General features: G+C 44.4%; 1 protein-coding gene and 1 long non-coding RNA gene across 11 annotated transcripts in view; one reads left to right on the plus strand and one right to left on the minus strand.

Annotated features, from left to right (window-relative positions):
• The window catches only part of UBASH3B (ubiquitin associated and SH3 domain containing B), a 157,047-nt gene that overhangs the window by 136,063 nt on the left and 6,590 nt on the right, over positions 1–14,394 (plus strand). For all 10 annotated transcript variants that reach the window (XM_055273525.2, XM_055273524.2, XM_063636601.1 and 7 more), the window contains 6 exons: positions 696–828; positions 2,182–2,302; positions 2,937–3,059; positions 4,928–5,020; positions 7,464–7,608; positions 12,886–12,992. In XM_055273525.2, coding sequence (XP_055129500.1) covers positions 696–828; positions 2,182–2,302; positions 2,937–3,059; positions 4,928–5,020; positions 7,464–7,608; positions 12,886–12,992 — 722 coding nt within the window. The remainder of the gene's footprint in view (positions 1–695; positions 829–2,181; positions 2,303–2,936; positions 3,060–4,927; positions 5,021–7,463; positions 7,609–12,885; positions 12,993–14,394) is intronic.
• LOC129479800 (uncharacterized) overlaps positions 1–14,394 on the minus strand; it is an 83,037-nt gene that overhangs the window by 14,394 nt on the left and 54,249 nt on the right. The window lies entirely within an intron of this gene.

Here is a 14,394-nt window from a genome sequence, read left to right on the forward strand (position 1 = left end):
GCAACAGGGGTCGTAGATTTCTTTTGAACCAGAAAAATAGCTGCAAACAGATAATTGATACGTTGTTATTCTTGAACTTGTCTTTGGTGCCAACCATGCCTGACTACGAAATCACTAGGACCCATCCCTGCCCAAAGGAATGAATATGTCTGTCCTCAGTGCAGAAATCCATCTACCTCTAATTTATTTATTTACTTATTTTTATTCTTATTTCTTTTTGAGATGGGGTTTCGCTCTATCTCCCAGGCTGGAGTGCAGTGGTGCGATCTTGGCTCCCTGCAACCTCCACCTCCCAGGTTCAAGCGATTCTCATACCTCAGCCTCCCTAGTAGCTGGGACTACAGGCACGCACAACCATGCCCAGCTGATTTTTTGTATTTTTAGTAGAGATGGGGTTTCGCCATGTTGGCCAAGCTGGTCTCAAACTCCTGACCTCAAGTGATCCGCCTGCCTCGGCGTCCCAAAGTGCAGGTGTGATCACCACACCCGGCCTACCTCTAGTATTAACTGCAAGACTTCAGTATAAAACAAGGTATTTTTCCCTTAGGAATGGGGCCACTCCTGCTCAGCTTCCCCCATCATTGTGCTACCCACAGAGGGCTTTGAGTTAATTCCCACACTCCTGTTGAGCCCAGGAGGAAGTGCTGATGACTGCTGGCCAGAGCAGTTAACACCTTCCTTATCTTCCTCTGCAGTTCTTACTCAATCTTAAATACATCATCATCCAACTCTCTCACATTTGGGGATGGAGTATTGGAGAGGCGGCCATATGAGGACCAGGGGCTCGGGGAGACAACTCCTCTTACTATCATCTGCCAGCCCATGCAGGTAAGGTTGATTGTTAGGGTCACACCCCCAACTCAGGGTTCACTGAGAACCTATTTATTAAGTATGAGGCATTGCCCTTGCTGTCTCCAAAGGTTCCATGATCTCTCAGGAAGAAAGTACACTGAATTATAAGAGATATACAAAAATTCAAGGCTAGGAAGAGTCAGATGAGCAGTACTGACAGTTACCTCCAGCATTTGAACCTAGGCTCATAAGGAAGGTTGTTCCACAGAGATAGGAGATTTTATCTCTAAAGTAGGAATAATGCCCATAGTTGTATCTGTTTTGTAGGTTGTTACAAAGATTAAAGAAAATAATAAAATAAGGCTCTTAGCACAATAACTGGCATATAACGAGCGCTCAGTATGTGTTCACTTTTTCAAGAAAGTTTGGAGATGGAAGGAGGCAGGGAGTCGTTGTTGAACAGTACAAATAGAGGCAAGCTGAAAGTTCAAGCATGTTGAGGGTCAAGAGAGTAGACCATTGTGGCTGGAGCCCAGGATTTAAATTAAGGAACAATAGGAAAAGAGATGGGAAGGATCATGCCACCATTCCATGCATTAACCATGTCAGGGCAACTAGAAGCAAATGTGAAGTGCTGGCCAGTGCTAAGGAAACTGGAAAAGCTGACTGTGTCGGAAAGACGGAATGTAGAAACACCTGTAAGGTTCCATCCAGCAGTTATAGAAGCCAAAGTCATTTGGACAAGGCTTTGACTAGATTTGCCTATGTCATCACCCAGAGGTAGCAGCTGTCTCATTTTGGGGATCACCAACATAAATGTAGTCAGATAGCAGAGCCTACATAGTGATTAGAATAGGAAAACAGGGTCTCATTGCTGGAGCAGACCATGAGGACCATGTGGTCTGGCCACACACTTTAGAGAAGAGGTAGACACATTTGTGATCACAGAAGTCCTCACTCCCTGAAGTTGATGAATCGCCTCTTTTGGGGGGAAGGTGTCCCACTAGATGGCTCTCTCTACATGAATGGCTAGTTTTACTTCTGAGCTATAACTTAAAGTGGACGTCATGTTTTAGTAATGGCCAAACACTACTCCTACAAAGAGCAGCCGTAGCAACAATAATGCCCTTTTCATAACCGTTCTTATTTTAGAAAGCACATGCAGTTTATCTTGTTCGAGCCTCAAAATAACTTACGAGGTCTGTAGAATGAGTCTTACTGTCGTCATTGTACAGATATGCCGACCTCAATCCAAGGCAGTTAAGAGGTTTGTCCAAGTCATACCTTGGCAGAACTTTGGTAGTAGAGCTCAGCTCACCTGGCACCTGGCTCCAAGACATGTCCACTTTGCCATGTGTGTCTTCACTAATCGCCTTTCTTTCTCTGCAGCCACTGAGGGTCAACAGCCAGCCTGGCCCCCAGAAGCGATGCCTTTTTGTGTGTCGGCATGGTGAGAGGATGGATGTTGTGTTTGGGAAGTACTGGCTGTCCCAGTGCTTCGATGCCAAAGGTGAGTTGTTGGTGGGCCTGCTCAGCACTGCCATACCCATAGTGGCCTCTAGGGGGCACAGTCAAGCTACAGTTATCTAGATGGAGTCATTTATAGTTTTGTGTACTATAGAAAATGTCTGTCATCCATAAGCCCCTCCTGATTGTCTTGAGCTTTAGGGAAGAAGTAAGTGTTCTTGTCCCCATTCTATAAACTGGGATACCAGGGACCAAAGAAGACAGATGTCTTGCCCTAGGTCATATGGCAAAGTCAGCAGCAGAAACGTGCCCTGATCCTGTGGCCAGAGTTCCTGCCATTAAACCTCCCTGGCTCGCTCGGTTCCATTTTCAGTTGAGTGGCATTTGAAGATACAGAGGGTTGCTTAACCAGGGAATCTCACCTGCTTTAGAGTGTCTGGTTATTACCTTCACTGAGAAACTACCTCATGTCACTTTTGTCAGTAGAATGGAAAAGTGGATTCCAAGTCACTTTATGAAACAAAATGTCAGCCTTGATATTTTCCATCAGCTCCAGAGAGCTCAATGTGATCTCTTTGGCCAAAAAGGAATGGGGGTGGAGAGTGTCAGGATCAGTAAGGGAGTCCCAAGTAAACAAGAAATGTACGTATCCTCTGTCTAACCTTTTTATTTTTCAGGCCGCTACATACGCACCAACCTGAACATGCCTCATAGTTTACCTCAGCGGAGTGGTGGTTTCCGAGATTACGAGAAAGATGCTCCCATCACTGTGTTTGGATGCATGCAAGCGAGACTAGTGGGTAAGTATCCTAGAGGGACTGCACTCCAGGCATTTCTTGCCTGCTCCTTCAAAACACTGGTACCATGGATATGCAAGACACTTCCTGCGGGTTTCTATAACTTTCCTACGAGTTTCCTCAATTCAAAAGGAACTTACTACACAACCATTAAGTTTAGGACACTGTGCTCAGCCCTGGGTTGGTTGACCAAAGTGAATGAGGTGTAGTCCTTATTGAGGAGCACGTGATCCAGTAATGGCTTGGGTTACTGTGCTCACTGTTGGATGTAGCAGACAGGTCAGCCTCTAGTTCAAGACAGCAGCATCTGCCAACATGGCTATGGAAGAGGACAAGAGTGAAGAAGACGGACCCTGGACTTGCTGAATTTATAAAGGCCAACTGATCCTTTGAAGATGCCTAGCTCTTTGCAAGCCCATTCCATTACTGCCACGGGGAGATAGTACTTTCTGTTCAGTCACTTAGCAGATATTTAGTGCTCACTTACTTTGTGCAAGGTATTGGACTAGGGGAACCCAAGTGTGAGTCAGGGAAACAAACTTAATGTGTGGATAAATATCATACAGTATGATATACATAGAGCTATGCACGGTCACAGGATATTATGGGAACACAAAAAGACATCTAAGAGTGAAGAGGTGAGCTGGGAGCTGAAGTGGAAGTTAGCTGGGCAAAGAAGGAATAGGAGTGAGGAAATGGCATTCTCAGTGGGAGGGACCACATAAACAGTCTTAGGCTTAAGAAACAGCCTCAGGAATGCAGGGGAAACAGAGTGTCTTGTGTCTAGAGTATAAATTGTGAGGCAAGGCAGAGATGAGGCTGGCAAGATGGATGAAGGCAAGTTCATGGAAGACCTTGGCCACCATATTAAGGTGTTTGGATTTAATCCAGTAGACAAAATAACTGGATTCCAGGCCAGGCCTGATGGCTCTCACCTATAATCTAGCACTTTGAGAGGCTGAGGCAGGAGGATTGCTTGAGACCTAGAGTTCGAGGCTGCACTGAGGTATGATCACATCCCTGCACTCCAGCCTGAGTGACATAGCAAAACCCTATCTCTAAAAATTAAATTAAGAATAATAATAAATTTTTTTAAAGAAGTGGATTTTATGAGGATAGCATTAAAGTATGAGGTGTTGGGATTTATCTCTGGTATCTAAGAATATGACATGTTGAGATTTTGGTTAGCACAGAATAAAATTAAAACAAGACCTAATATTCATAAAATAAATCCTCTTTCACAAACTTGAAGCCAAAGTATTGTCCTGTTTCTAAATATCTCCTAGCTAAAGCCTTTACCACTTGTTAGCACCAGAGGGAAGGGAAAGAAAAGACAAGAAGGGGCCGGGCGTGGTGGCTCACACCTGTAATCCCAGCACTTTGGGAGGCCGAGGTGGGCAGATCACGAGGTCAAGAGATCGAGACCATTCTGGCCAACATGTTGAAACCCCATCTCTACTAAAAGTACAAAAATTAGTTGGGTGTGGTGGTGCGCACCTGTACTCCCAGCTACTTGGGAGGCTGAGGCAGGAGAATGGCTTGAATCCGGGAGGCAGAGGTTGCAGTGAGCCAAGACTGCGCCACTGCACTCCAGCCTGGTGACAAAGCGAGACTCCATCTCAATAAAAAAAAAAAAAAAGAAAGAAAGAAAAAAAGAAAAGACAAGAAGGGCTCTGTCGCTTGCTCTCATAGGAACACCAACAAAGGGTTTTGTTAGAAACTAACAAAGGCTGAAACTACTGGCTCTATGTGAGCCTCAGTTAGGAAAGAGGGGTTTACAGGAGCTTACTGCTTGGCCCCCTCTCACACTGCGGGGGGAGGTGAGACTGAGTAAATCCATCGGACTGATTCTTTTGTGGTTTTCTTTGCAGGTGAAGCCTTATTAGAGAGCAATACCATTATCGATCATGTCTATTGCTCCCCGTCCCTTCGCTGCGTTCAGACTGCACACAATATCTTGAAAGGTAAGACTTGCAGGTTGACAAAAACAAGTAGTCCATCCCTCTGTTTCCAGGCAGCCCCACACATAAATTATCTTAGAGTCATGGGACATTTGCCAGTTGAAAGCTTTGAATCTGGAATGAAGTGAGGATTCTTTCAGAAGGCGATCTTTGCACAAGTTACAAAAACACACTCTGGGCAGGGTGCAGTGGCTCACGCCTGTAATCCCAGGACTTTGGGAGGCTGAGGCGGGTGGATCACCTGAGGTCAGGAGTTCGAGACCAGCCTCAACATGGAGAAACCCCGTCTCTAGTAAAAATACAAAATTAGCCGGGCAGAGTGGTGCATGCCTGTAATCTCAGCTGCTTGGGAGGCTGAGGCAGGAGAAGTGCTTGAACCCGGGAGACGGAGGTTGCGGTGAGCCGAGATCGCGCCATTGCACTCCAGCCTGGGCAACAAGAGCGAAACTCCATCTCAAAAAAAAAAAAAAAAAAAAAATACTCTGGCAGCCTAAGCAAAATAAAAGGAAGTATACTAATGTTTTCCTTGAGAATTTAAAGTGCTCTTGGATGAATCCTAGGCTTGCAAAATGTTTAGAGCTTATAGAGTGTGATCCTTTCTTTACACTTAATAGTCAAATAACTTTCCTGTTTTGATCTGTTGTTTGCCTCCTGTTTACAGCAGCAAGGGTCCTCTTAGGAGCCTCAAATCTTAATCATCATTTTTCTCTTTACTTAATTAGAAAGACTTTAAAAGCACCATTGCTACCAAAATACTCAACTTTCACCCTAAAATCTGTGGAAGCGTGAATTACAGGTATCTCCATTCTCATTTCATGGGAAGGAAAACTAAAAGGAACAGGGTTAGACTGTTTACTTCTACCAAAGAAATGAATGAGCCAGAAATAAACAAGCCAACAAAGAATTTGACACTACATCTGAGTCTTCTGTCCTTTAACCTTAAGTAAACCTCTTCACTACCAGAAGGCATTTATGTATTAAATTTGCACAGAACAACTGGACTACATGCAATATGAAGATAACTAAGCAGGGACTATTTCTAGGAAGCCAGTTACACTACAGTAAAACAGAGGACTTCTGCACTGCTACTAGTAAATGTTCAGCATTAGATTTTCTGATAGGGAAAATGAATAATTTACATGATATTCAAATACGATGTTGGATACTCAGAGACTATCTGAAGTTTCTTGGTAAGACCATCATGGAATTTGCTTTAGAAAGAGGAATTATGGGGGCCGGGCACGGTGGCTCACTCCTGTAATCCCAGCACTTTGGGAGGCCGAGGCAGGCGGTTCACGAGGTCAGGAGATCGAGACCATCCTGGCTCACATGGTGAAACCCCATCTCTACTAAAAATACAAAAAAAAAGAGCTGGGCATGGTGGCAGGTGCCTGTAATCCTAGTTACTCGGGAGGCTGAGACAGGAGAATTGCTTGAACCCAGGAGGCGGAGGTTGCAGTGAGCCGAGATTGCACCACTGCACTCCAGCCTGGGTGACAGAGCAAGATTCTGTATGAAAAAAAAAAAGAAAGACGAATTATGGTAGTCACAGAATTGAATAAATTTTTCTTTTGTTTGTTTGTTTTTTGAGATGGAGTCTTGCTCTGTTGCCCAGGCTGGAGTGCAATGGTGTGATCTCGGCTCACTGCAACCTCCATCTCCTGGGTTCAAGCAATTCTCCTACTTCAGCCGCCTGAGTAGCTGGGATGACAGGCACGTGCCACCACACCCAGCTAATTTTTGTATTTTTAGTAGAGACAGTGTTTCACCATGTTGGCCAGGCTGGTCTCGAACTCCTGACCTCAAGTGATCTGCCCACCTCAGCCTCCCAAAGTGCTGGGATTATAGGCGTGAGCCACCGCGCCCGGCCTAAACTTTCTTTTTTTGAGATAGAATCTCGTTCTGTCACGAAGGCTGGAGTGCAGCGGCACAATCTTGGCTCACTACAACTTTCGCCTCCTGGGTTCAAGTGATTCTCCTGCCTCAGCCTCCTGAGTGCTGGGACCACAAGTGCATGCCTCCACACCCTGCTAATGTTTGTATTTTTGGTAGGATGGTGTTTCACCATGTTGGCCAGGCTGGTGTCAACTCCTGGCCTCAAGTGATCCGCCCTCCTCGGCCTCCCAAAGTGTTGGGATTACAGGCGTGAGCTACCACACCCAGACTTGAATAAATTATATGGATAATGACTTGTGGCTTTTTTCCTTAAGTCAGATATGACTTAAAGCCAGCATACATCCTGGGAGTACGGCAGGAGTATTAAACTCATGTGTTAGTAATGCACAAAAATTAAAAACCTTGTCCAAATCCACATGCTTCCACTTCTGTTTAGCTATATATAGCAGCCAGTAGGAAAGAGAATAGCTGATTTATCAGAATTTTTATAACAATTTAGCCTGAGAATATAGAGGCACTTCCTTCATCTTCACTGTATTTTACCCCTAAGGTTTACAACAAGAAAATCACTTGAAGATCCGTGTAGAGCCCGGCTTATTTGAGTGGACAAAATGGGTTGCTGGGAGCACATTACCTGCATGGATACCTCCATCAGAGTTAGCTGCAGCCAACCTGAGTGTTGATACAACCTACAGGTAAGCCTCGGAAACTGCTGCTTACTGAGGCCAGTGTGGAAGTGCTTTCTGCACTAGCACTAGGCCAGGTTCATGAAGGATCCAGGGCTGGACATCACCTACAGGCAGTTGTCCACAGTGGTGGAAAACAAGCTATGATTTTAGAAATCAAAACTGGAGAAAAGCCAGCATGTTTTTCATATTTGGCATTAGTGTGGATTAGATTCTCCAGCCTCACCCCTGTGTTGGATTTTTCTGACTTTATTATACCTGTTTCAGTGTAATAAAACCATTTTGCATACCAGCAATAAGCACCAGCTAATCATGATGCAGTTGAGAAGATTGGAGCGATAAGGGAGATGACGATGTCTTGTCTTACAGTTTCTACATTTAATTTTTCAAAGCATTTTTAAATCTCTGTATTATCTTTGTTTATTATTGCTATATCCCCAGAATGTAGGTAAACCATTTTTATATATGAGAGAGTTCAAATAACTTGCCTAAAGGTATTTATACATTTAGTGACCACACATAACAATAATAAACTTTATTCATCATTTTCCACATGTCCAGCACCATGCAATCTGCTGTACAGTCATCTCATTCCTGTTCCTTTCCTTTTTCCATTAGACCCGACTGTGCTGGGATTTTAAAAAGTGTTTGTAGATTGCTTACAGGTGAATAATCCGCATGTACACAATTAAGAATTAATAATAGGGCCGGGCGCGGTGGCCCACGCCTATAACCTCAGCACTCTGGGAGGCCGAGCCAGGCGGGTCGTGAGTCAGGAGATCGAGACCAGCCTGGCCAACATGGTGAAACCCCGTCTCTACTAAAAATACAAAAATTAGCTGGGCGTGGTGGCACATGCCTGTAGTCCCAGCTACTCAGGAGGCTGAGGCAGGAGAATCGCTTGAACCCAGGAGGCGGAGGTTGCAGTGAGCCGAGATCACGCCACTGCACTCCAGCCTGGTGACAGAGTGAGACGCTGTCTCAAAAAAAAAAAAAAAAAGAATTAATAATAATATAGTTACCTTAACTATCAAAAGTCTACTCAGGTATTTGTAAAAATATCTTTAAAAAGGAACAGATAGTCACAACCATTATAATGGGGAATTAAGTTCATATTTCTTAAGGCAGAGTTTGTAACAAGTGGTCAGTATAAGAACTTTCTTATGTGGTGTCTGTTGACCTTTCATTTCAAATACCGACCCAAACCACAATTAAAGGAATGTGCATTTCTGGCTAAGGTAATAGAGAATATTTTCTTTTTCCATACTCATTTTTTCTGCTCAGCAAATAAGACCTCAGATAACCCCATTAATTAGTTATGTGCCGCTGCTTCTTATCTTAAAGGAATTAGCATTCCTCAGAAATAAAATTAGATCGATCAACAGGATCCCCCATGAATACACTTCACATTTTATTCTATCCCCGCTTTGGCCACTGTTTTGCTGTTCTTTGCAGGGAATTAGCAATAAATTATTGTCCCCATGCAACAGCCAGCATCCCTTTGGCCTGGAAAGAGGGCGAGTCACCACCAACATTGGTTAAGTGACTTTCATCATTTACCACCAGCCCCACCTAGACCAATTTGGGTCAACTATGTCTTTGATATTTCCTCTAGATGTGTTTTGCCCTTGCCTCCCAAGCTGCCTTACGAAGGTCTCCAGAATCGTCCTACCCAAGCCTGTCAATGTACACTCAGACACACACCCCACCAGCAGTGTGAGCAGAAGGATGAATGCCAGGAGCTTGGGGATCAGGACACAGTCCTTATTCCAGATTGCCTTTTCCTCTCCAGCAAATCAGAATTCAATTCAACCATTTTCTGTTTGGCGAGGGAATTGGGGGAGGAGATGAAGCCTCTAATTTGAAAAATCAGTTGAGGAAGCCAAAGTTGAAGCATGTGAAAGGGACAGCCCTGGAGTTTAATTCCCTATGAAATTAATGATGCCAAATGAACAAGCCTTTGGAAGCAAGGAAGTGGTGCCCAGATGATTGAAGACACATGGTGACAGGCAGAAGGGCAAGCCCTGAGAGGCCGGTAGTGTGAGTCAGGCAGCGTCTGCTGAAAGAGCCCTCTCACCTTGCAACAGGGGTAGGAAGAGAACAGGAGGGAGGTGGAACTGAAAGCCGAGTTAGGGAAGCTAACCAGGCTGGTGACTAATACTGAAGCATCATCCACAGGCAGCAAGACCAGCCCAGGGCCTGGGGGGTTGAAAAGCAACCCCAGCCTCGAGGAGCTGGGCCAGAGGAGCAAGGCAGAAAAAACATCCAGACTAGCTGGGTGGGGCTTCAGAACAGAGCCCTGACTCAGAGGGCAGGGGACTGGGGGAGGGCATGGATCTGGAGTGTTAGAGGGGAAACAAATCAAACTTTGGTGTGAGGCTCAAAGCAGAGGCCTGTGCTTACAACCTGGACCACAGCAAGGTGGGGAGCAAAGAGTATATGGGGGAGGATGCAGTTTCAGGGATGCCACCTGACTTCCAGAGCACCGTATTCCAGGTTGAGTGGGTGGTGGGAAGGCCACCTGACTCTAAGGACAGTACAGGGCCTGCAGGTGTGGCTAGCGGCATGACGCGACCTGCTGACAAGGGTGAGGAAGCTTTGACTCAGGCCAAGCCCATCAGGGCTCCAGACACTGGAGTCATTCACAGGCTCCACTTTAAGGTGCTGGGAGAAGCCATAGGCAAGAACTGATCAGGACGAACCAGATCCCAGCATGTATCCCGCTCTTCACCTACATAAATCTCACACATTACATGGTCTCACCCTTGAAATGACTCCCTGGGCCATACAAAGTGGCCTTTTGTGACTGTGGGGAGGAGATGGGCCTGGGAGATGAGGTGACATAAATGGTGATGGAACTGGGTGAGAGGTGGGGATGGGGAGAGAAAAAGAGGAGAAAGAGCTTGCTCCAGAACAATGAGGTTCAGCCCCAGCAAGTGGTGATTCAAGTCTCTACCTGTCCCCCAGGGTGTTGTGAGACTCAGAAGGCTGTTTCCTAGGAGAAACAGGCATGCTGAGAGAATGCAGGATAGGAGCAAGTATCCTTCAAGCAGAACAGAATCCTTCCTCTCTGGACAGTAAGCTGGTGTGCACAGAAGGCAAGGCTTAACAAGGGCACTGTCAGAAGCTGTGTGTGGAGGATAGGCTCACAGGCCAGACCCCAGACTCAGATTCAAATCCAGATTCTTTTTTTTTTTTTTTTTTTTTGACAGAGTCTTGCTGTCGCCCAGGCTGGAGTGCAGTGGCGCGATCTCGGCTCACTGCAGGCTCCGTCCCCCGGGGTTCACGCCATTCTCCTGCCTCAGCCTCCCGAGTAGCTGGGACTACAGGCACCTGCCACCTCGCCTGGCTAATTTTTTGTATTTTTAGTAGAGACAGGGTTTCACTGTGTTAGCCAGGATGGTCTCGATCTCCTGACCTCCTGATCTGCCCGCCTCAGCCTTCCAAAGTGCTGGGATTACAGGCATGAGCCACTGCGCCCGGCCTTCAAATCCAGATTCTAAGAGTTGCTAACGGTGTTAGCATAGGGAAGTCAGCTGCAGCCTTTCTGAGCTTCTGTTTTGTCATCCATAAACAGCATTTATGAAAGCATTGCTGGGAGGATTAGACTGAAGGAATGCAAGTAGGACACTTGCACAGAGCCTGACACCTATGGGAACCTCGGTAAATATTTTCAGTGCTAATAGTAGCGGTAATAGTATATTCTGATCAAGAGGCCATGTGAATTCATTTTGAGAACTTAACCACACCTCCACCAGGCACTAAACACCCAGCAGTGAAAGACAAAATATGAAAACTGACAAAATAAGAAAATTGAAATGATATAGTTGTACCCAGAAAACAAGAAAAACATCTTGTGGACCAGAAACAGCACAGAAACTCTACATAGTTAAGTGGGGGTGGAAGCAGGCAGAGGCGGACCCCAAGGGCATTGGCGACTAGGTTTGAAGACATGCAGGAGCACCAGGACAGGAAGCCTAGCTTTGATCATCCTCTTCCATGCTGTGTTAGTTTGTTTTCATGCTGCTGACAAAGACATACCTGGGACTGGGCAATTTACAAAAGAAAGAGGTTTAATTGGACTTAATAGTTATATGTGACTGGGGAAGCCTCACAATCATGGTGGAAGGCAAGGAGGAGCAAGTCACGTCTTACATGGATTGCAGCAGGCAAAGAGAGAGCTTGTGCAGGGAACTCCCCTTTTTAAAACCATCAGATTGGCCGGGCGCAGTTGGTGAAACTCTGTCTCTACTAAAAAAAAAAATACAAAATTATCCGGACATGGTGGCGCATGCCTCTAATCCCAGCTACTTGGGAGGCTGAGGCAGGAGAATTGCTTGAACCCACGAGGCAGAGGTTGCAGTGAGTTGAGATCAAGCCATTGCACTCCAGCCTGGGCAACAAGAGTGAAACTCCATCTCAAAAATAAAACAACAACAACAACAAAAATAAATAAATAAATAAAAATTTAAAAAAATAAAACCATCAGATCTCATGAGACTTATTCACTATCACAATAACAGCACAGGAAAGACCTGCCCCCATGATTCAGTTACCTCCCACCAAGTCCCTCCCACAACATGTGGAAATTCAAGATGAGATTTGGGTGGGGGACACAGCCAGGCCCCCAGGCCAGTGGGGGACACACAGTATCACATGCCTTTGTAGATTGTATAGTAATTATCATTTACATCAATAGCCTCTTCACCCCAACCACAGGCAGAGAACTTCTCCAACACAGAAATTGAGTGGTCTTCATCTTTATGCTCTGCACTTCTTGTGCCAAGTGTATGGTCTGTGTTCAAAATAAGAGAGAATTAAAGGAAAAGACTGGTGAAATTTTATAAACTCGCAAAGAATCAGATGGACCTAATATCTGCTTTTAAAACCTATCCTTGCAGCTCTTGAAGAGAGGTCTGGGAAATCCCTGCTGACCTAAATAGGTTGAGGATTCCAGCTCTGCTTTGTTTTGTATTAGCTATGTGACTAGGACCATCCATCAATGACTTATATGTTACCCCGTGAGTGAAACATGCACTGAATGTCTCATTTTTCACCTGGTCACCGTGACGCCATACACATAGCTGTTAATTTTTGTACATTTCCACTCCATGTTCATATAGTGGAAATGCCCTTCCCTGTACCTTTCTCCTTTCTAGGGAAATGGATAAACAAACAGATCTATGGGATCTTTAGAAAGGTCTTGAAATAAAAGTTTAGAGCAATATCTTCCTTTGTCTCAAGATCAAAATGTTTTCATTTCCTTTGTTCATTTTTCTATTATAGACCTCACATTCCAGTCAGCAAATTAGTTGTTTCAGAATCCTATGATACGTATATCAGTAGAAGTTTCCAAGTAACAAAAGAAATAATAAGTGAATGTAAAAGTAAAGGTAAGTGGTATTATTCTGAGCTCCATCTTTACGTACGTGATTATTTCTCTGTAATGGTTAATAGGCTATTCAAGATGTTTCAACTTGCTTTGGCTAACCAAAGAATGTATTTCCAGATTTTCTTCCAGATACTTTTACATTAAGTTTGTAATATTCTCTGAGTTCCTAAAATGGTAGATATTCCAGGGGTTTATATCAGACTTAGTTACTATTCTTAATAACTTAAATTCTGCATTATAGCTATTCTTCTTGAACCCTGTGAAATAGATTCCTTCTTAAAATTTCCAAAAGCTCTAGCATGCCACTGTTTTGCCTATAATTGATCCAGCAGCATGCACACCTACACACAGCACACCTACACAAATACACGCACCTTCCCTGCTATCACCAAGAGTAGTGTTCTATAAGGCTCAAGTGTGTTTGCTATTGAATTTTCTAAACATTGAGCTCAAATATTTAATATGTAAGACTGTTCACTGTAAATTTTTTAGTGAAAAAGACAGGTTGCAAAAACACTATGGACATTCCCTTCATCTCTTTTTTTTAAGTTAAAATACTTAATATTCAAACAGTAGACAGCCATGAGCAACAGCATTATGAATGATTCCCACCTTCCAGTTTTCATTGATTAGCCACTCACTACGATAAAGGTACACAACATGTTCTATCAACCAGAAAGTCTCAAATGCTCACAGTTCTACAGTAGGAACATTTAAAACTATATTAGAAGGAGTAGCACAGAGAGACTTATGGACATACAACAGTCCTGTATCTTGATTGTCATGGTGTTACATAAAGCTACACATGATAGAATTGCATGAACTGTATCATCACATACGCACAAACGACTTCTTGCATACCTGCTAAAATCTGAATACGCTGTGTATATTGGACCAGCGTCCATTTCCTGGGTTTGATACTGTACCATAGTTATGTAAGATGTTACCATTGGAGGGGGCTGGGATGAAGGGTTCTTGGGACCTTGCTGGTATGTATGTATATGTATATGTATGTAACCCTCCCATAAATCCATAATTATCATTATTATTTTTTAGACAGGGTCTTGCTCCTGTCACTCAGGCTGGAGTGCAGTGATGCAATCATGGTTCACTATAGCCTCAGTCTCCTGGGCTCAAGTGATCCTCCCACATCAGCCTCCCAAGTAGCTGGGACTACAGGCACAGGCCACCACACCCAGCTAATTTTAAAAAAATTTTCTATAGGGACAGGGTCTCACTATGTTGCTCAGGCTGGTCTCAAACTCCTGAGCTCAAGTGGTCCTCCCTCCTCGTTCTCTCAAATCCCTGTACTGGGATTACAGGGATGAGCCACCACACCCGGCCCCATAAATCTGTAACTATTTTAAGATAAAATGTTTTCTTTAAAAAAATTAAGCTGCCTT

Source organism: Symphalangus syndactylus, chromosome 3, assembly GCF_028878055.3.
Source record: "Symphalangus syndactylus isolate Jambi chromosome 3, NHGRI_mSymSyn1-v2.1_pri, whole genome shotgun sequence".
NCBI lineage: Eukaryota > Metazoa > Chordata > Mammalia > Primates > Hylobatidae > Symphalangus > Symphalangus syndactylus.